General features: G+C 37.9%; 1 protein-coding gene across 1 annotated transcript in view; it reads right to left on the reverse strand.

The window, feature by feature from the left end:
* LOC141332155 (dynein axonemal heavy chain 2-like) overlaps positions 1–23,033 on the reverse strand; it is a 326,684-nt gene that overhangs the window by 26,243 nt on the left and 277,408 nt on the right. The window contains exons 64-82 of the mRNA XM_073837257.1: positions 22,183–22,299; positions 21,902–22,066; positions 21,664–21,789; positions 16,942–17,090; positions 16,564–16,630; positions 15,418–15,568; positions 14,859–15,007; positions 14,642–14,775; positions 14,341–14,485; positions 13,935–14,134; positions 12,202–12,328; positions 11,905–12,091; positions 11,219–11,367; positions 9,845–10,028; positions 6,654–6,844; positions 6,361–6,552; positions 4,606–4,790; positions 661–895; positions 428–579 (exon numbers count right to left, since the gene is read on the reverse strand). Coding sequence (XP_073693358.1) covers positions 428–579; positions 661–895; positions 4,606–4,790; positions 6,361–6,552; positions 6,654–6,844; positions 9,845–10,028; positions 11,219–11,367; positions 11,905–12,091; positions 12,202–12,328; positions 13,935–14,134; positions 14,341–14,485; positions 14,642–14,775; positions 14,859–15,007; positions 15,418–15,568; positions 16,564–16,630; positions 16,942–17,090; positions 21,664–21,789; positions 21,902–22,066; positions 22,183–22,299 — 3,005 coding nt within the window. The remainder of the gene's footprint in view (positions 1–427; positions 580–660; positions 896–4,605; positions 4,791–6,360; positions 6,553–6,653; positions 6,845–9,844; positions 10,029–11,218; positions 11,368–11,904; positions 12,092–12,201; positions 12,329–13,934; positions 14,135–14,340; positions 14,486–14,641; positions 14,776–14,858; positions 15,008–15,417; positions 15,569–16,563; positions 16,631–16,941; positions 17,091–21,663; positions 21,790–21,901; positions 22,067–22,182; positions 22,300–23,033) is intronic.

The raw sequence follows: 23,033 nt of genomic DNA on the forward strand, positions 1-23,033 counted from the left end.
CCAGTCTTAAGTAGCACGGATATATTTGTAGCAATCGCCAAAAAAAACTGTATGGGTCAAAATGATAGATTTTTCTTTTATGCCATAAATCATTGGGATATTAAGTAGATATTTTGTACATTTCCTACCGTAAATATATCAAAACTAAATTTTTGATTAGTAATATGCATTTCTAAGAACTTCGTTTAGACAACTTCAAAGGCGATTTTCTCAAGATTTTTGATCAAGATTTTTTTGCACCCTCAGATTCCAGATTTTCAAATAGTTGTGTCTTAGCCAAATATTGTCTTATCCTAACAAACCATACACCAATGGAAAGCTTATTTATCAGCTTTTAGATGATGTAAAAATCTTAATTTAAAAAATTTTACCCTTTTGTGGTCCAGGGTGTGCAACATATATGACTGTTACGCTCTCACACACAGACCTGATGGTGTGCAGAAGTGCATTGTATCTTTGGATCTCCTGCAGCAATACTACATTCAGAGGTGAAAGGTCATCCTTCAGCAACTTCCTAGTGCCCTCATAGTCTATCTCAGCAGGGATCTTTTGCAGAACATCAGCAGAAAGTTCCAAAACCTAAACACAAGTGTCATATACACTGAAAGTTCTTTAAAAATGCCATTAGGACAGTAAATCTAAAATCATTTTTATACACACCTTTTCTTCCCTGCTGGCTCCAGTGCTGGTGGCGTCAGTGCTGGTGACTTGTGGCTGTAGAGACAGCAGTGTGTGGAAGAGTGTTCGAGCCTCTGTGATCTGGCTAGCGATGTCAGCATTGGGGTGTTGTCCAAATAGTTCTGGGTGCTCCAGCGCTGGCAACTGACCAATGTAGTCCACATATGAGGAGTGAGGCCCATCACGAGGAACATAGTAATGGACCAAGGAGGAGACCCTATACACACAGACAAACAGCTTTTAAAGGAGTCATCCAATGCCCATTTTCCACAAGTTAATATGATGCTTAAGGGTACTAATGAAAAGTTTGTAATATATTTTGATTAAAAATTCTCTATGGTAGTGTAAAAAAACCAATTAATTTTACCTGGTAAAAAATGCCTCTGTTCTTAGCAAGCGATATCAGTACCTGGCCCTTTAAATTTTATGAACCTCTGCTCACCCCGCCCTTCAGTTCTGTGTGTTTACTGTGGTAAAGAGATGAACGCGGTGTATTTACTGTGTTGACTGTGGTAAAGTGACGAACGCGGTGTATTTACTGTGTTTACTGTGGTAAAGAGACAAACGCAGTGTGTGTTTACTGTGGAGACTTGCGTTAACGTTACATCTTAATCATTAACAGGCAGCGTTACAAAGCTAAGCTTTATACTGACCCTCGTTTATAAAGCAGTATGGTGAGAAATGATTTGTGTAAACATTAACCCATTTAGGTAGATCGGCGGTCACATTCCCTCAGTGCTGTCAGTTTACTTCTCACTCAGGGTGGGTCTATGCTAAAACACTGTCTATCAACTATCGCAGGAGCAGCCTCTGTGGGTGTTACGCCACAACGACAGGCATCTGAGAACAGCTCGATATGAGAAGGGGCAAATTATTTTACTAAATTAAAAGAAAACTACTGGGCGGATCTTTGTCATTCTAGGGTGGTTGTGTACACACACTCCTAACACACGTTTCAGTTCAAACAGCTTGTAAAAGTGCATGTGGCACCCGATGACCCCTTTAAAGAGTAAAAAAAAAAAACCTTAAAGAGCATGTCATATGGGCTTTCAAAAAATTAATTTTTAGTTCTGATCATTTGTTGTGAATCCACTACTTCCTAAGAATGTGTGGATTAATGTAGACTGTCATTCTTCTTTCATTGTTTAATAATAAAGAATGTAGACTTATTTTGGTTTACAAACTGTGTTGTTTCATCAGTTAGTCACGTTAGCACTCGGCTAACATATCTACCATCATTGTTCTGCGAAGTGTTTACAGTTTAGCAGCTAAACTTTAGCTGTGGGCACGATTCGCTTGCATTGTATACGGAAAGATCAATCACAACAGACCTGGCCAGCTGACCAATCACAGCAGAGTAGGCTTATGAAAGAAAGGGGTTTACCGACATTAAGCTCAGTACTGCCTCGAACAAATCATTTCAAAATGATTGCAAAATGTTTCTAATATTTTACGTATATTCTGAGAAAACGAATATCCTGATCTTGACTGTTGGCAAGTTCATGAGACTCTATTAGCGCAGCAGTTCACTCTGAATCACCAAAAGCACACAAGTTGTGAAAAATCAAGATTATGCCTAGAAATCCTTCCAAAAAGTTTCTGTGTGCTTTCTGAGTTGAATACCTCTGGACTGAAACTGACAGTTGACAGATAACTTGTTGTTGAGACGAACACAAGATATATTTACATCAGAAAGAAAGTACATGGATTGTATTTCAAGTCACGTTTTTATCAATCTTGATTTTTCACATCTTGTGTGCTTTAACTGGGCGGAGTGAACTGCTGTGCTAAAAGAGTTTAATGAACCAGAGACCAATGGCCAAGGTCAGGATATTTGTTGAATAACACATTCAATTTCAGTTTCTTATTCATTAAACCCTACACTACACTTGGAATATGGCACGTGTTGCATTGGACCACTGTTATACTTTTTTGTCTTTTTTAAAAGCTTGATGCTGAACATTTTACACTACCGTTATATTGACATGCAAGTGCAGAATTTTCTTTTTTAAAAATCTCCTTTTGTGATCAGGCAAAACAGAGCAAGGCAAAATGTTAATTATTTTACCAAAACAAGAGGGATCATCCAAAATACATGTTATTTTAAAATGAGTACTGACCTGAATAAGATATTTCACATAAAAGATGTTTACATATAGTCCACAAGAGAAAATAATAATTGAATTTATATAAATGACCCTGTTCAAAAGTTTACATACACTTTCTTAATACGGCATTGTTACCCAAATGATTTTTTTTTTGTTTAGTGACTTTCTTGTTTGTCCTGAACAGTTAAACTGCCTGCTGTTCTTCAGAAAAATCCTTCCTTTTTTCAGCATTTTTGTGTAGTTGAAGCCTTTTCAACAATGACTGTATCATTGAGGCAGGGGTTTAAACTTTTAAATTTGAAGATCAGGGTAAATTTAGCTTATTTTGTCTTCTGGGAAACATGTAAGTATCTTCTGTAGCTTCTGAAGGACAGTACTAAATTAAAAAAATATGATATTTAGGCAAAATAAGAAATTTGTGGGTTTAACTTTTTAACTGGACAAACAAGGAACTCATGAACAACTATCACTAAATTCAACTATTATTTTCTCTTGTGGACTACATGTAAACGTCTTTTATGTGATATGTATCTTATTCAGGTCAGTACTAAATAAAAAATAACATGCAGATTCTGCAAGGTGCATGTAAACTTTTGACTTCAACTGCATATACTTGTATATATAAGGAATGTCATACCTTTCTGTCATTTAGTTACATTGCAATGAGTGGTTTGTAAATGTTTCAACTTCATAATATTTAACCAAAAATTTGGTGTAAAATGTTAAATAGTTTAACATGCTAAAAAGTTGTTAAAGGTTGCAAAAATGCTTTGTGTTATTTAGTTACATTGGATTTGTTGTGAATAGCATAGGTGCCAAAAGACAAATCAGCAAAAGTTTGTCAGATTTGGCTCATAAAAATGTAAAGCTGTAGGGCAATTTCATACCCATTCCCAAAATAATACATTCTTTAGTTTTCATCTACAAGTCACATCAAATAACTGATAGTTGCTAAACTGTTTATCACTGAAACTTCACAGATACTGTAATTACTGCCAATGTCTATTCCACCCAACAAGTCCAGTAATCCATGCTATTTCATTTCTATTACTGCCTAAAACTTTAGAGCTGCCTGTGCTGTGCACTCAAGTCACCATGGAGGCACTGATTGAGGGTAATTATAGGATGTGGTTGCTATAGTAACAGATGTTCCATCCATGTATGCAATATTGCTGGGTCCTGAAAGACCAGCAGACTCAGAGGAACTGGAGCCAGACGCTACGAGATTCAACTTTCGGCCCCATGGGGGAGCTGTTGGTCTTCATTAGATCAGGACTGTGGCGGCTGAAGAGGACACACGGGAATCCTCACAGCAGGGTAAAAAGGGGTGTCAGGGATCAAAGTGTGTGTGTGTGATGGCTTGACATATATTCAATGCAAAGTTTGTGTGTGAGAGAGTAATGAGAAGATCTGTCCGTGAGACTGTAAGATTTTCTTGTTCTTTCGCAACCAGGCAAACAGTCTCGCCATATGGGGACGCTCTATCTCTTCAAAATGTTCAAAAATGGGGACTAACAGTGACGATCATACAAACACTAAAGACTTTGTACAGTGTTTGGACCGAACAGAGAGGACATTAGAGATTCTGTGCGTGCGGTTGGGTTTACTAGGCTGGAGTTTGGGGACAAATTCGTCTCCAGAAGTGAGGCAAATCTGCCAAAACTTTACTTTAGGGATATAAATAAATTAAATCATGTTTTTAATCTAATAATGCAGTTTTCTTTAAGATTTAGGATTAGGGTTTGATTAAATTACATTTTTGTACCTGTTAAACAACTTATTTAAAAAAAAAAATATTTATGTCTGTATATGAACTCACTTAAAGAAGGGCGCATCAATCACAGCAGGACAGAAATATTGGTTGATGTAGGTGGTAAGCAGACGCCGGTCCCAGTCATCAGTCACATGTCCTCCATAGTTGATCCCAGCGATGAGGAACTTGAGAGCATCCCAGGGGATTTCCTCATACTCATCCAAATAAAGACTCAGAAGATTCTCACTCACCTGAAAAACAAAGAGAGAGGAATACTTACTGTAAACAATCAGTCTTCACAAACCCATACAGTTGCCAGAGACGCATATGGGTTCACAGATCTCTTATAATATATTTTTAAAGCATGTTTTTTCAATAACGATTTCATAGCCGTAGGCAATACCTATTACATATGCAGCTTATCTTGAGCTTAAAATATTACGCAACATTTAGGCTACAGATGCAAAAGGTGAATACAAAGTTTCATTGAAGGTATGAGTGATAAGATGTATGCTTTCAACTATAATGACTTTGAAAAGCTGCCAAAGTCCTAATAATTTTGAAAAAATGAGTAGTGGAACAACTAAAATAAGGCCTTAGTAGCTGTCTCAGGTATGCAATTGGCTAAAAAGGGGGGAAAAAAAGACAAAAAGTCCCCGCCTAAATCAATGTGACTAGATGAGAAGTAGAAGAAAAATTTTATTTTATTATTAAATTATATATAAAATATATATATATTTATTTATTTTTTATTTTTATTTTTTTGGTGTATGAATACATTTCATGATTTTGAGGACCTGGACCACAAAACCAGTCATAATGGTCATTTTTTTAATCCTCTGAAAGTTTAATAAACAAGCTTTCCATTGATTATGTATAGGTTAGGATAGGACAATATTTGGCCGAAAGACAACTATTTGAAAATCTGGAATCTGGGGGTGAAAAAAAAATCTAAATATTGAGAAAATCACCTTTAAAGATGTCAAAATGAAGTTCTTAGCAATGCATATTGCCAGTCAAAAAATAAGTTTTGATATATTTATGGTAGAAAATTTACAAAATATCTTCATGGAACATGATCTTTGCCTTATATCCAAATGATTTTTGGCATAAAAGAAAAATAGATCATTTTGACCCATACAAAGTATGTTTGGCTATTGCTACAAATATTCCTGTGCTACTTATGACTGGTTTTGTGGTCCAGGGTCACATTTATATTTTTAATGTGTATTTGAATAGCTTTTCCTATACATTAAATATATTTTGGACACGTTTATATTTATTTTTATATGTATTTATTTATTATATGATTTTTTTTTTTTTTTTTACTTGTTTTAGATGTAGTATTGTAAAAGATCTAAAAGAGATTGGGTTGTAATCTATATTTGAACACTGACGATTATGTGATACTGAAAAAGTTTGTCTTTGCTCTATGCACTTTTTATACTTTTTGCAGTTTTGTATTTTTATGGCCTTACTTTTAAAGATTTATTATTAAAGGACTTTGTGTGCAGGATTTTATTACTACTGTATTGTAAAATAAATAAATATATATATAGCATAATATTACTGATAATCACAATAAATAAAAATAAATAATTAGTCTTATTTGGGAAGAGGGTTGACAGATATAAGTGACTTGTTCGGAGTTTTTGAGGAAGCTAAGAAATAAATGCACAAATTAATGCCTGAAATACATGTACTTAAAATAGATATGAATATGCAATATTTTACTCAAAATCATACTTTTTTACAAAACTACAGAGAAATCCACATAAATACGGAAAATTCACATCCTTGTCTCTCTTTCTCTTTCTCTACCTCAAAGTCAGAGTCGTTGAAGCTGTAGATAATGTTCCAGCCGAGCTGCAGGAACTTCCTCCTCTCCAGAATGACGCTGTGGAAGAAGCAAAGAGTGAAGAGCAGCTTACGGTATAGCAGCGGCCGTGTGCAGCGTGAGAACTGAGACTCAGACACCCGCTGATAGAGACGCTTCATATTCCACTTGACCCCCTGCAGAGACACACGACCACACACACACAAACCACTTTAATTACAGCACACACACCATTCCAAACATCTGACTATATTGTGCGAAGTGTGTATATGTGTACCCTGGGAGGCTCAGTAGTGATTTTGATGCCCGTCTGCAGGATGGCGATGGGGAATTCTGGGTGAGGGGAGGAGCTTAGCCACAGTCGGAAATCTGGATGACATTCTTGGACTTGTAACTCGTCTACTAGCTTATCCAGCTCACACATCCAAGAGAGAGACAGGTGACAATTAGCCAAGAACACCCAATGACCTGCCAGAGAGAAAGAGAGGTTTGATTAGCAGATTTAGTAAAAGTAAATTAGATTTGACATTTTCTGAAGATAATGTGAGTTGTGCTTGCCGGTGCTAGGGTGTTATGTTTGTCCTTTTTTTTGCTAAGCTGCTTTAAAAATCATTTTTAGCATGTTGCTATGAAGCTGCTAGGTCATTGCTTATTGGCTAAAGACAAAATAGTTTATCCCAAGTCTCTGTGCTATTCATTCACTCTATGATAGTCCCTAAATATCGATCACACCTAGTATTTTGTGACATTACAACCATTAGCATATTTATAGGATTGTCACACAATATCTACTTGGTATTCAGCAACCTGGTGAAGCACTGTTACTCATTTTACGTGTGAAGTCAGTCCTAAATGTCATTTTAGAGACTAGAGACTATAGAGGCCACAGCTAAAAGTACTAAAGCTACAGTAGCAACATTCCTGAATTCAAACTAAATTCAAAGCATGGCACTAGTAGCAACACCAAGGTCATGGGTTCCCAGGAAATGCAAGAATCAATAACATGTATAAGTTGAATGCAATGTAAGTCACTTTGGATAAAAGCATCTGTCAAATGCATAAATGTAAATGCAAGTAACAAACAGTTTAATACTCAGGGTCAGAGAAAGTGTTAAAATTACTTCTGTAAAAGTAAAATAAAACTGCTTTTGGTGCTAAAAGTTGAATATATATAGTACACTACCATTAAGATTTTTTACAAATGAATCTCTTGTGCTTATCAAGGCTCCATTTATTTAATCGAAATTACAGTAAAAAGTGACCCTGGACCATGAAGTCATAAGGGTCCATTTTTTTTAATTGAGATTTATACATAATCTAAAAGCTGAATAATTAAGCTTTCCGTTGATGTGTTTGTTAGGATAGGAAAATAAATGGCCAAAATACAACTATTTGAAAATCTGGAATCTGAGGGTGCAAACAAATCAAAAATATTAGGAAAATCGTTTTTAAAGTCTTCTTAGCGATGCATATTACTAATCAAAAATTACGTTTTGATATGTGACCCTGGACCACAAAACCAGTCATAAGGTTAAATTTTACAAAACTGAGATGTATACATCATATGAAAGCTCAATAAATAAACTTTCTATTGATGTATGGTTTGTTAGGATAGGACAATATTTGGCCGAGATACATCTATTTGAAAATCTGGAACCTGAGGGTGCAAAAAAATCAAAATACTGAGAAAATCACCTTTAAAGTTGTCCAAATTAAGTTCTTAACAATGCATATTACTAATCAAATTACATTTTGATATATTTATAGTAAGGATTTTACAAAAAATCTTCATGGAACATGATCTTTACTTGATGATTTTTGGCATAAAAGAAAAATCAATAATTTTGACCCATACGATGTATTTTTGGCTATTGCTACAAACATACCCCAGCGACTTAAGACTGGTTTTGTGGTCCAGGGTCATATATGTTTACAGTAGGAAAATTACAAAATATCTTTATGGAACATGATCTTTACTTATATTATCCTAATGATTTTTGGCATAACAGAAAAATCAATAATTTTGATACAGTGTATTTTTGGCTATTGCTACAAAAAAAACCTGTGCTACTTAAGACTGGTTTTGTAGTCCAGGGTCACATATTTTTAAAATATTATTATCATTTTCAGCAGCCATTACTCAGAGGTGTAAAGAGTACCTAAAAAACATACCTAAATAAAAGTACAGATATTTACAACAAAACTGACTCAAGTTACAAGTCACCGCACCACAACAGATAAAGTCTGTCTACACTGGACGCAACAAAGTGACCTTTGCAAATCACTTTTTCTGTCGGGGATTTGTCGTGTCGTGCCGCATCTAGTGTAGACAGCATCACTGATTATAATAGGTTCTACTGTATTTTGTTGCACTGCACCGCTTGCATCCGGTGTAGACACAGTGTTAGAGAATCAGATTTTAACAAGTATTTTACTCATACTGAATGTAGGCTCAGCGATGCACTAGTCCTTAACACCTAAGAGAAATGCGGTGAAAAGCAAGAGCTTATTTGTGAGGATCACATATTGGAGCAGACATGGCCTAATGGTTAGAGAGTTGGACTTGTAACCCGAAGGTTGCGGGTTCGAGTATCAGGTCCAGCAGGGATTGTAGGTCTCTCCACCCTCAATACCACGACTGAGGTAAGGCTCTTGAGCAAGGCACTGAACCCCCAACTACTCTCCAGGCGCTGCTGCAATAGCAAATATGGCTGCCCATTGCTCCGGGTGTGTGTTCAAATTCTGAGTATGGGTAGCCACACGTCACATCCTTTCCTTTCCTTATTTTCTAAAATCAAAATGAAACTGAACACCACAATACTGCAATAAATCAAGGTCGACACAACAACTTAAACGTTGGCAAACACTCAAGTGTCAATTAAACTCAAGCACTCAAAAGTGCATAAGTAAACAAATATCCTTCAAAAAGGTCTCATTTATGTCCTCATCTCATATATGAAACACCTGCGATTCAGCAGCTCCTAATGCACTCTAATTACATGAGTAGCCTTGTTGACAAGTTTGGGCAACATCAGTTCTTTTGTAGCAGAAATAAACTGCAGAAAAAGTTAGGTGCCATGCAAAATGTAATGTGCAATTGCATTACTCATCAGAAATGTAGCAAATTTAAGAGTACATATACTTATTCAAAATTGTAGTCAAGTATAGAGTAAAAATGGCTAATATCTATGATACTCCATTTAAATGCTAAGTAGCCAAAAAATAACTTAAATACAGTAACTAATTACATTTACTCAAATACTTTAAACCACTGCCATTACTCCAGTCTTCAGTGTAACATGATCCTTCAGAAACCATTCTTATATGCTAATTTGGTGCGTCGCTATTAATTTCAAAGTTGAAAACATAACTAATATAATTTGAGGGTGAATCATAAAGAGATAGCAGAGAAAGCTATAAACAGGGAGATAAACAGTGGCACAAACACAGGCAGGGGGATCACCTCACCATTTGCGACTCCCTCTTTGATCAGCCGCGTTGCGATGGGTGCCTGGCCCTGACCCAGCGAGAGGGCAAAGAAGCGCTGACCCATGCCTGACGTCTCTGCCAGCTGAACCAGGGCTGCCGTTGGGTCCACACCAGGGGACAGCACAAAGATCAGAGGAGTCCTTGTGGTACTGTCTGCTAAAACCTGACACACACACACACACACACACACACACACACACACACACACACACACACACATAGGTTAATGGGTTTTTGACTGTTTCTGTTTTCTAAGTAAATGCTAAAGTCAAAATGCATGCTAAAAAAGCTGAGAGAAAAATGAAAAAGAGGAAAAATCAATTGCATTAAGGTAACCCTAAAGCATATCTGATTTATTCCATGCAGTCTCTCTCTCTCTGTCTAGAGGGAGACGCAGGCCAGACGCAGTGTCGGCTGTTATGCTCCAGAGATCCAGAGAGGTAAGAGTTAAAAAGCATTCAATTTTCTGAGTTCAAAAGCTGAAAATGTCAGGTTCTTATAGAACGGTGTCATTGACAATCTGAGTACATTTCACTTTAATGTAACACAAAACTTTGCAATTTTCACATCTCACCTAAGAGCCACTATGATATAAAGAACAAAAAAAGTTAATTTCTTTGCTCATTGATTCATTTTAATACTAAGCCCTAAGATGAGCAGCCATCTCTGTGTGTGTGTGTGTGTGTGTGTGTGTACCTGGTATTCATCACGTTGTGGGGACCAAATGTCCCCACAAGGATAGGAATACCAGTAGATTTTGACCTTGTGGGGACATTTCTTAGGTCCCCATGAGGAAACAGGCTTATAAATCATGCACAATGAGTTTTTTTGAGGAAGTAAAAGTGTGCACAATCTCCTGTGAGGGCTAGGTTTAGGTGTAGGGTAGGTGTAGGGCCATAGAAAGTACGGTTTGTACAGTATAAAAACCATTACGCCTATGGAATGTCCCCATAAAACATGTAAACCCAACATGTGTGTGTGTGTGTGTGTGTGTGTGTGTGTGTGTGTGTGTGTGTGTGTTTGTTTTTGTGACATATCAGGACACAAATTTGTGTAATAACATGGGTATGACATAGGTATTACAAGGAGAGGGTGACTTATGAGGACATTGCCCATGTCCCCACTTTTCAAAAGGCTTATAAATCATACAGAATATGTTTTTTTGAGGAAGTAAAAGTGTGCACAATCTCCTGTGAGGGCTAGGTTTAGGTGTAGGGAAGGTGTAGGGTGATAGCAAATATCGTTTGTACAGTATAAAAACCATTACGTCTATGGAATGTCCCCACAATTCACAAAAACAAACGTGTGTGTGTGTGTGTGTGTGTGTTTGTTGTGGGCATGTGTGTCACTCACGGCCTTCATATCGAGAATGGGCGGCTCTACGAACTGAGAGCCCAGGTTATTGATGATGAAAGTCGTGACGCAGAGAGAGACGCGATCCTGTCGGAGAGATCTTACAATCAGCATCCTCTGCAGCTCGTTGCATTTTTTTTGCCATTCTCCTGTGCAGAGAGTAAAAGAATGGAAAAACAAAACAAAGAGGCAGATTGTGGCATTCAGGTCAGGGAGAGAGGGGAGAGAAATGAAGAGGGAAATTACGAAACAAGCTGATAATGTGTTTCACTTCACTGACTTTAAAAGGGGACTTTTCATTGACTTGTATTGTTTTCATATTGCTCTAATGATGTTTCCTATTCCCTAACTAGGAAATTTTTTTACTGGAACTTTAACAGAACTGTATGATTTTTGCTTCTGTTAATAGTATATGCATGTGGACTGTACACCATTATAAATCTCTGACATTGGCTTTGATTACCAAATGAATGGCTTTTATAAATCTGTTCTTTGATTCGCAAACAAATGATTCTTATTAGTTGATTTTTAGGGAATCAAAATCATATACGGCAACCAATGTAATCCAACCAAAAGAACTGAAGGAGCCAGAATCATTCTGAATATGTACAATTCCAAACCCAGTATCCTAAAATTAGGTTCCCACAATGTACGCAAAGCTTGACCCACACACAGACATATATTACCAGGAAGCGATGCTTTCTCTGGTTCTGGATTGGTGTACCAGAGGTGCCAGTCTCGAGGGTACTGCTCAAACGAGGCCATGAGTCCATGGAAATTAGTCAGTTTATCCAGTTCAGTTATGTTGTCCCAGTTAGAGTCCGACAGCCAGCCAGAGCAGGGGTTATCCATCTGTTTCTCCTTATCCAGAACCTAACACACACACCACACAGAATGCTTTATGTAACATGAGGACTTTTTCATTTTTAAACAAGTCAAGACAATCCTTTCTCATAATCCACTTTCAACAACAAAACACACACCAGTCCCCCCCGGAGAAAGAAGCTGTATTCATCAACGTTGAGCTTCCTGGACGCCTCTAGGATCTTGGCACACATGTGGAAACTGAACAGGAGCTTGTGACACTCAAACAGTCCTCGACAGGTGTATCTGGAAACAGATCAAGAGAAATGAATAATTTTAATTAGCAAAGATCCATTGAACTAATCAAAAGTGACAGTACAGACATTGTTACAAAAGTTGAAGTTATTTACATTATAATATTTAACAATATTACCATTTTCATTGTAATTTTGATAAAATAAATTCAGACTTGGTGATCTTAAAATGCTTCTTTCAAAAACATTTAAAACATTACTCCAAAAAACTGCACAGTAACAAAAGTAAAAAGTTTACATACACCTTGCCGAATCTGCAAAATATTAATTATTTGACCAAAATAAAAGGAATCATACAAAATGTATGTTATTTTTTATTTAGTACTGACCTGAATAAGATATTTCACATATAAGACGTTTACATGTAGTCCACAAGAGAAAATAATAGTTGAATTTATCAAAATGAAAATTCTTTGGTTTTTCAGCATTTTTGTGTATTTGAACCCTTTCCAAAAACAACTGTATGATTTTAAGATCCATCTTTTCAGACTGAAGACAACTGAGAGACTCACACACAACTATTACAGAAGGTTCAAACACACACTTGATGCTTCACGCTGGACGAAATGCTTTTCTTACTTCTCAAATTTACCGTTTTAGAAAAAAAAAAAAAAGCTAAATAATCTGTCAAAGGGGTAAGCAAAAATATCTTATTTCACACAGAAAACAAGATTATTTTTCTTACCCCATTGGCAGATTATTTAGCTTGTTTCAAGCAAAAACACTCTTAATCTTAAAAGACAATAATTTTTACTCGTCTAGAAAATCCTTCTTGATTTAAGAATTTTTAGATATTTTGGACAACAAGACAAAAAATCTAAATAAGAAAAGCATTTTTTGCAGTGCAGAAGAAAAAAAACAATGCATTTAGAGCCAGGGGTGTAAACTTTTGAACAGAATGAAGTTGTGGAAATTTTTCTTATTTTGCCTAAATATCAAACTTTTTTTCATTTAGTACTGCCCTTCAGAAGCTACAGAAGATGCTTACATGTTCCCCAGAAGACAAAATAAGTTTTTACCCCCTGGCTCTAAATGCATCGTTTTTCCTTCTGACACATCAGTTAGTGTTTGAACCTTCTGTAATAGCTGCATATGAGTCCCTTGGCTGTCCTCAGTGTGAAAAGATGGATTTTAAAAATCATACAGTCATTGTTGGAAAGGGTTCAAATACACAAAACCAAAAAATCTGTGGTACCTGAAGGAATTTTATGAAGAACAGCTGGCAGTTTAACTGTTCAGGACAAACAAGAGACTCATGAACAACTATCACTATTAAAAAACAAAAAAAAACAAACAAAAAAAAAACAGCTGTGGATCAATTAGGTAACAACACAGTATTAAGTATCAAGTGTATGTAAACTTTTGAACAGGGTCATTTTTATAAATTCAACTATTATTTTCTCTTGTGGACTATATGTTATCATCTTTTACGTAGAATATCTTATTCAGGTCAGTAATAAATAAAAAAATAACGCATTTTGTATGATCCCTTTTATTTTGGTCAAATAATTACCTTTTTGCAGATTCTGCAAGGTGTACGTGTGTAAACTTTTGACTTCAACTGCATGTGTATGAGTGCGTGATTTTGTGTTTCTGACCTGTAGACGGCGTAAGTGTGATATCTGTTGAGGTTGTTTATCCTCTCCTCCAGTTTGTGGCTGCGGGGGCTGCTCTCTATACTCAGGGTAAACAGGTTGATGTAGGCGTCCAGAGAGAACTGATACATGGGATCTATATAGCCCAGATCATTCAGTACAAAGAACAGGATGGACGCCCTCTGGGCGCAGGGGCGGTAGGCCTGAACACACACAAACACACACAGAGTGGTGTCTATAACTTTATCTGCCTCTCTTGCTATCAACATCCTCATCTCAGCAGTCTTTTTATCTCTCTGGCTTATTCAGAGGCGCAATCTTTAATCCAATCTGGCAACCCTTTCAGCACCCTCCCTCACACCATCTCTCTCTCCTTGACCTCCCCCTCATCCCTCTCTCTCCCTCTCACCTCTCTGGCGGTATCGATTTGGCTCTCGGTCAGTTCGCTGATCTCCAGTTGTTCTGCGACCTCTGTGGCCGTGACTTTGGAGGTCTGCAGGGTGTTCACCAGCTGAACGTCATCCAGCAGGGAGCCGGATGCCTCGTTCAGCAACCTGTACAAACACACACAAACCAAATGAATGAGTGCAAAATGTGAGACGTGCTAGTATAAATACACTGTTGGTTAGAATTACTGATGTGTTAGTGGCACTTGTATAAAGGTGCTAATGCAGAGCTGTGATATGTGCGAGCGTGTGTGTGCCGCCCACCGCAGGATCTCGTCCTCCAGCTCCTGCAGTTTCCTCTTGCCAGAGGCGATGTTGATCACCAGAGAGTCCTTCTGTTCCTCCAGCTCAGGACGTTCCTTCCTCACGACGATACCCAGCAGCTGGGCCTCCAGACCCTGATGCACACAGAATGATGTTTCATCCTCAAACCCCTCTGTTTCATCCTCAAACACACCTTTTCATTAACATACAAACTGACCTGTTCTTTAACAGCAAAGTTGACGATAGTGGTTTTGGAAGAGATTTCAGGAGTGTAATGTGGATTGGACAATTTGGTAGTCATGTAGAAACGGAATTCAGGACTATATTCCACTTCTTTATCTCCGAGTTTTAACAAGAAACGCCCACCTGCAGAACACACACACACACACACACACACACACACACACACACACACACACACACACACACACAGACACAAGAGAGATGCAATATTTCCACAGATCATCCCTCGTGGGATTTAAACCTACAACCTTGCCAGGCCAAATCTTTAATCACTATGACAAGTTTACTTGCCCTGAGGCTTTTTTCTACAGTTTTTTTAATACAGATTTTTAAAGCTATGATTTGTATGCTTTAAAGATCATTTTATAGCAAAATACTTCAAGGAAAATAACCTTTAATTAGCATTATACCTGTAAATTACACTACACATATTCATATATACACAACCTGAACCCATTACATCCTGCATATCCTGTCATCCTAAGCAATGTTATCAGTCAATTTTGAGTCATGTGTCTATAGAGGGGACTGACCAACTCGTGTGAGTGACTTGTTGAGGATAGGTGCAAGTGAAGGATCTAGCTCCTCTTGGACATTCTGCAAAAGAACCGGGGAACCAAACTGCACCGCGTTCTCCAGGATTCGTAGAAAATCCGGCATCTGCAGGTCTATTACCTTCAACCCCTGAGAGAGAGAGACAACATGAGACTAGAAGAGAACATGAAGGACACACAGAGGACGAGATAAGGACAACAACTAAGAAGAAAAAAGCAAAGGTAGCAGAGAGGATAAATATGATTCAAAAGTGATAAATGGACATTGAAGAAAGAAAATGGGATGTGAAAGAGATGGAGAAGAGCTGGAGGAGGCAGAAAAGAGGCTTCTGCTCTGTCATTTTGTTATTGTTCGTAAATGTCAACGTTTAACTGTAGCGTATGAACGGCACTCGCCGCTCCAGACACTCACCACTACAGATGAGAAAAGACCTGCGAAGAGGAGGAAAAGGTCACAGACAGAGAGAGAGGGGAGGAACAGAGGCTGAAGCTGAACAGCAAATTATCCTGAGAGATGAAACAAAAGTATGTGTCCTCCTATACCTCCTTCTGAACAAGTCTGACAGCCTTTCCACCCATCCATCTATCTATCCTTCTATACATCACATCTATATCTATTGCTCAAAAAAACTAAACCATCTCTGCCCCAGCACAGAGACACAGAGAGCGAATGTATTAATGTGCATCTGTGTTCAAAGGGAGTGATAAATGGAAGGTGTATTCTGCTGAAGGAGAGCAGGTGAGGCGACGCAGCCTCACAGGGGAGGCAGTTTTCAACTCACAGGAGGATTGAGCTTGGAGTTCTTGTATTCTAATTAAGGGCTCTGAAAATGGCTCGTCTCTGGGTTAGACGGTGAGTCATGTGATGAGACATCGTGACTCTGAGCAGGTGATGTTGGCACTGAATGTGGGTTATGTTTTCCTCCACGGAGAAGTAGATCTAACACTGTCTAATAATCACGGCAGTCTCAGTTTCCATTGTTTCTATCCTGCTCTGATGTCTATATCTGTTACCAAGACATTTACAGCAAAATAATGTAGTCTGTGTTCAGTACAAGGATTCTATGAACTTATATATATAGGAATGTGTGTGTGTGTGTGTGTGTGTGTGAGAGAGATATTTACCCGTTTGGACTCCATGTTCTTAATCCACTTTAGTGCCTGTCCTTGAGGGTCCACCATTAGTGGCCAACTGTGGGGAAGGACAGGGAAGAAACATTAACTCTCACTATGAATGCATGTCACATTATCCATAAACAGGCTATTTTCTTAAAATCCATAATCTCAAAATGCCATTAATCTGCTTGGTGTACGTGTGTATGTGTGTGCGAGTATGTGTGAGGGAGGAAATTAGCATTAGCTATAAATGAACAATCAGGGAAAACTGAGCTTACTATTATCTTTAGCTAATTATTCTCCAATCACTATTCATTACCGCTCATTATTCATGAGATATCATCATTATTCTAATTAGCGTTAAGGGATTGGCTCTCTGGGCCTGACCGGTTGCCACGGGTGACGATGACTCCGTTCTCGGTGGAGAAGGCATCAGACGGCAGGCCTTGGATATTCCATTCGCGCACAGCCGTGGGTTTAGACAGGAACATTGCAAAGCTGAACCCCGGAGAACACGGCACCCCCAATTCTCTCACCTAGAGATGAAAAGGGTAGCGGAGGATTCGGGCAAGGACATATGAATGAGAGGAAAGAGGAATGAAGTGTTAGAGCTGTCACCTGCATAATGTCATAATATTCTAACCTGTGAAGTGTGCAATACTATGCAATACTGAGCCAGTATTCAGTGCAAAATTACAGTAACTTACAGCAAGTGCTCTAGACGCATCTGATGTTAGTTGACACATATATCAATAAAAGCCATTAGCACCAAGTTTAAACTGGGTGGTAAAGATGAGCTAAAGCAAGACAGATAGAATGACAATAGACAAACAGAATGACAAAAATTGTCACTGAATCACAGAAAGACATGCAGATAGACTCACTAAAACAACAGAATGATATAATGGCATACAGAACAATAGAACGGTGGAACGATCTTCCCACCACTATCCAGAATGCAGACTCCTTGACAGTTTTCATGCAACTGCTGAAAACCCATCTCTTTCGACACTATTTGACTCAATAATTAAAAAAAAAAATCTTCCCTTTCTAGCCTGTACTTATCTAACAATGCCTGATATATGGTATTATGAGCACTTCCTATGTCAATCTGCCTCTTTAGGATGAATCGCTTGTTGTATTCCCAAATTGTAAGTTGCTTTGGATAAAAGCGTCTGCTAAATGAATAACTGTAAATGTAGAATGATAGAAAAATTAACGAAGAATAAAGCACCAACAGGTGCTGAATTTTCCCAACAGCACAGCAGTAATGACTTCATGAACTATTTTAATACCAAGATAGATACTATTAGAGATAAAATTGTAACTATGCAGCCATCCGCTACAGTATCGCATCAGATATGCTATAAATCTGAGGAACAATTCCATGCATTTTCAACTATAGGAGAGGAAGAGTTGTACAAACTTATTAAATCATTGAAACTGACAACATGTATGTTAGACCCTATTCCATCTAAGCTACTAAAAGAGGTGCTTCCAGAAGTCATAGATCCTCTTCTGAATATTATTAATTCGTCACTATCCTTAGGATATGTCCCCAAAACTTTCAAACTGGCTGTCATTAAGCCTCTAATTAAAAAACCTCAACTTGATCCCAATGAATTAAACAATTACAGACCAATTTCAAATCTCCCTTTTCTATCAAAGATACTAGAAAAGGTAGTGTCCTCACAATTGTGTTCTTTCTTAGAGAAAAATGGTATCTGTGAGGATTTCCAGTCAGGTTTTAGGCCGTATCATAGTACTGAGACTGCTCTTATTAGAGTTACAAATGATCTTCTCCTGTCATCCGATCGTGGATGCATCTCTCTATTAGTACTACTGGATCTTAGTGCTGCGTTTGATACTATTGACCACAATATTCTTTTAAATAGACTTGAAAATTATGTTGGCATTAGTGGTACTGCACTGGCTTGGTTTGAATCATACTTATCTGACCGGCATCAATTCGTAGCAGTGAATGACGAGGTATCATACCAATCACAAGTGCAGTATGGAGTACCTCAAGGCTCAGTACTAGGGCCATTACTTTTTACACTTTATATGTTACCCTTGGGAGATATCATCAGGAAACATGGTGTTAGCTTTCACTGTTATGCTGATGATACGCAGCTCTATATTTCTTCACGGCCTGGCGAAACATACCAATTTGAAAAACTAACAGAATGCATAGTTGAAATAAAAAATTGGATGGCAAGAAATTTTTTGCTGCTAAATTCTGAAAAAACAGAGGTGTTAATTATTGGACCTAAAACCTCTGCATGTAATAACCTAAAACACAGTCTATTACTCAGTGACTGCTCTGTCAATTCGTCATCATCAGTTAGGAACCTAGGTGTGCTATTCGATAGCAATCTTTCCTTCGAAAGCCACATTTCTAGCATTTGCAAAACCACATTTTTTAATCTAAAAAATATATCGAAATTAAGACCTATGCTCACGATGTCAAATGCAGAAACGTTAATCCATGCGTTCATGACCTCAAGGATAGATTATTGTAATGCTTTATTGGGTGGTTGTTCTGCACGCTTAATAAACAAACTCCAGCTGGTCCAAAATGCAGCAGCTAGAGTTCTTACTAGAACCAGAAAGTATGATCATATTAGCCCGGTTCTGTCAGCACTGCACTGGCTCCCTATTAAACATCATATAGATTTCAAAATCTTGCTAATAACTTAAAAAGCCCTGAATGGTTTAGCTCCTAAGTACTTGAGCGAGCTCTTATCATATTATAGTCCCTCACGTCCGCTGCGTTCTCAAAATTCCGGCAATTTGATAGTACCTAGAATATCAAAATCAACTGCGGGCGGCAGATCGTTTTCATATTTAGCGCCCAAACTCTGGAACAATCTACCTAACACTGTTCGGGAGGCAGACACACTCTGTCAGTTTAAATCTAGATTAAAGACCCATCTCTTTAACCTGGCCTACACTTAATACATTTCATAATCCAAATCCGTTAAAGGATTGTTAGGCTGCATTATTTAGGTCAACCGGAACCAGGGACACTTCCTATAACACCTGATGTACTCGTTGCATCAGAAGAAGAATGGCATCTGCGCTAATATTAGTATCTTTCCTTCTTATTCCGAGGTCACCGTAGCCACCTGTATCCAGATCAGACGGTCACTGCAGTCTCCCGGATCTAGTCCGTACCCATCAGCACCCAGAGATATCCTTTACAGTCCTGAATGTCAGCAGAGACCACATCAAAGACAGATCATCAGTGAAGACCTCATCACCTAGACGGCCATCACCTCGACGCAAGACAGCGAAAACCAGATGAGTCCTCTCCAATCTGATTTTGTGGCAACTTGGAACTCTTGCATCTACATTAATATTAGTCTGTTTGTTTCTTATTCCCAGGTCACCATAGCCACCAGATCCAGTCCGTATCCAGATCAGATGGTCACTGCAGTCCCCCTGATCTAGTCCAAACCTAGAGCAGATGGTGGATCAACACCTACAGCCGAATGTCAGCGGATACCGTGTCAACTAGATGAGCCCCAGAGACAGATCATCAGGAAAGAACTCCTACCCTAAACGGCCACCGGCACAAGGCCATGGGAACCAGATGAGTCCTCCCCAATTTGACTTTTTTGCAATATGGAACTCTTGCATTATTATTGACATTTTATTTTATTATTTTAATACTGTAGGTTGCTTTGACACAACTTGTATTGTAAAAAGTGTTGTATAAATAATCTTGACTTGACTTGATAGAAAGACAGTGATAGAAAGACATATAGACAGATAGAAAGACAGATATAAAAATGTAGACAGACAGACAGACAGACAGAAAGACAGATAGATAGACAGACAGACAGAGGAATGGATGGATGGATGGACAGTAGACAGACAAAACGATAGATATATATAAGTAGACAGCCAGCCAGACAGATAGATGATAGAACGATAGATAGAACGACAGCTCGACAGCTCGATCGATAGATAGATAGATAGATAGATAGATAGATAGATAGATAGATAGATAGATAGATAGATAGATAGATAGATAGATAGATAGATAGATAGATAGATAGATAGATAGATAGATAGATGGAAATGTAGACAGAGAGACAGAGATAGATGGAAATGTAGACAGAGAGACAGAGATAGACAGACCAGGGTTGGGGTCAATTCAGGAATGAACTCAACAATTCCAATTCAAAGAAGGAAATGGAATTGGAATTCAACAACAATTACATGAAACAGAGTTGGAATTGAATTGGAATTACAGGAAATGGAATTCAATTCAGGGAAATTCCACTGAATTCCGTTTATTGCAGTTTCTGAGCATTTATTTGTGATTGCATTTAGAGACATACATTTGAACTTTATTTATGATGCTTTACAAATACTAAGTAATATATGAAATAGAGTTGATCAAATGCAAGTAAATAAAAATGAGAACTGTACATTATGAATTAATAATTGAATGACAGTGGTGATAAGTTTCTGGTTGTACTATACATTCTATATATGATTACCACATAATATATGTATGTTCATTCATGTATTTCATTCACTTTTTATTGCATCGAATTATCACCATTTCCTGAAATCTGGCATGTGAAATGATCATGCTTAACATACTAAACATACAGTACTTTGTATTTCTTTTATATGTTTGTTGTTTATGTGATTTACAATATTTAATGTACTATAAACTATTAAGCAAATCAAGTCAAATTATTTTACTTAGCAACTCAAGTGGAATTTAGTGGAATTTATTTGATTTCAATTCTCTTTCCTGACATTCCAATTCAATTCCAATTCCATTTCCTGTCAGCTGCATGCAATTCCAATTCCAATTCCATTCCAGGAAGTGAATTGGAATTTACCATTCATTCTCAATTCAATTCATGAATGGCCCCAAACCTGAGACAGACAGAGGAATGGATAGATGGACAGTAGACAGACAAAACGACAGAACAGACAGACAGACGGACAGACAGATTGACAGATCGATACAATGAGTGAACGACAGAAAGCCAGATAAGAAAGAAAATGAGAAAATTAAAAATGAGACAAGCAAAACAAAAAAGGTAGAATGACAGACAGAAGGACAGAGAGGCAGACAGATACCTGTTTCATCCAGATATTTGTGACCAGCTCATCTCTGTAGTTGGACAGGAAAGGGCCCATGTAGGACAGGAAGGCAGCAGCCAGCAGGCAGTCTCCCACCAGACTGAACATGTTCTTCTCCAGACCCTGAGCATCACACATACTTACAATCACATCAGAGACCCCTGGCTGCATTTTCACATCCACATATAAAACATCAAGGTGACTGGAGGGTGACTGTGTGTGTGTTTGTGCGTACAGCTACTGTCTCCTCCCAGCGAACTCTCTCTCCTGCCAGTCCAGACACCAGCTTGCCGGCCCGGTCCAGTTTGAGCTCCATGTCCTCAGATTTCCTTCGTAGCTCTTCTTTCTGGGCTAGCTTTTCATCATATTGCCGCTTCAGCTGATCCAGTTTCTCTCCTACCTATAGACATGCACACAAACATGTTTTTAGCACTATTTCACTCAAATAGCATTAACATAAAGTCTCACCCACATGTATGCACAAATATAGTGCAGGACAGACTGACACACGCTGACCTCTCTGAGTTTGCCCTGGGCCTCGGCCAGTGAGGCCTGCTTCTCAGCCAGCTGAGTCATTGCTCCATGCAGCCTGGCTCTTTTCGGCTCAACCACCCTGTAGATACGGCCGTATACCTGATATATACACACACAAAGGTATGAGAATATTCAAAATGTTTCAGTGTCAAGGCACCTTTACACCAAGAATGATAACTTTAACAATATCTACAAAAGTTCTCAAACTCTAAAGACACAGTCTGACAGCAAAAATTTCAGAGACATTTTGCAGGCAAAAATGTCCATTATCAATAGTGTTGCACCTCAAACAATAGTCACTTTAAAAGCAAACAATTTGCACGACCAACTTGAACCCAAGCAAAATCTGAGGAACTTTTTCACTCTCACACAAAAATCTTGATCACAAATATTTCTACAGTTTTCATCTGCAATATTTCGCCAAGAAACGGTAGATGTGACCACACCTTTGAAGAATCCACTTTTTCAGAAAAGACAGAAAATTTCCTATGATTTCTATCAGGAAAAATAGGAATCATAGGAATTTCTGTAGAAGCGATTGTTTTACCAGCTGATGAACAATAAAAAAAAAATGAAACCAATAAAAATCCACTCTTCAGCATGAAAGAGAAATTGCAATGGTCTTTTCTTCCCTATTGTGACAATTAAGAGAAACAACTCTTTGAATGGGGGAAAAAATTATATATACACTGCCGCTCAAAAGTTTGGGATCAGTAAGATTTTTAAAGGTTTTTAAAGACGTTTCTTATGCTCATCAATGCTGCATTTATTTGATCAAAAATACAGAAAAAACTGTAATACTGTGAAATATTATTTCAATTTAAAATAACTGC

Source organism: Garra rufa, chromosome 3 (genome assembly GCF_049309525.1).
Source record: "Garra rufa chromosome 3, GarRuf1.0, whole genome shotgun sequence".
Lineage (NCBI taxonomy): Eukaryota > Metazoa > Chordata > Actinopteri > Cypriniformes > Cyprinidae > Garra > Garra rufa.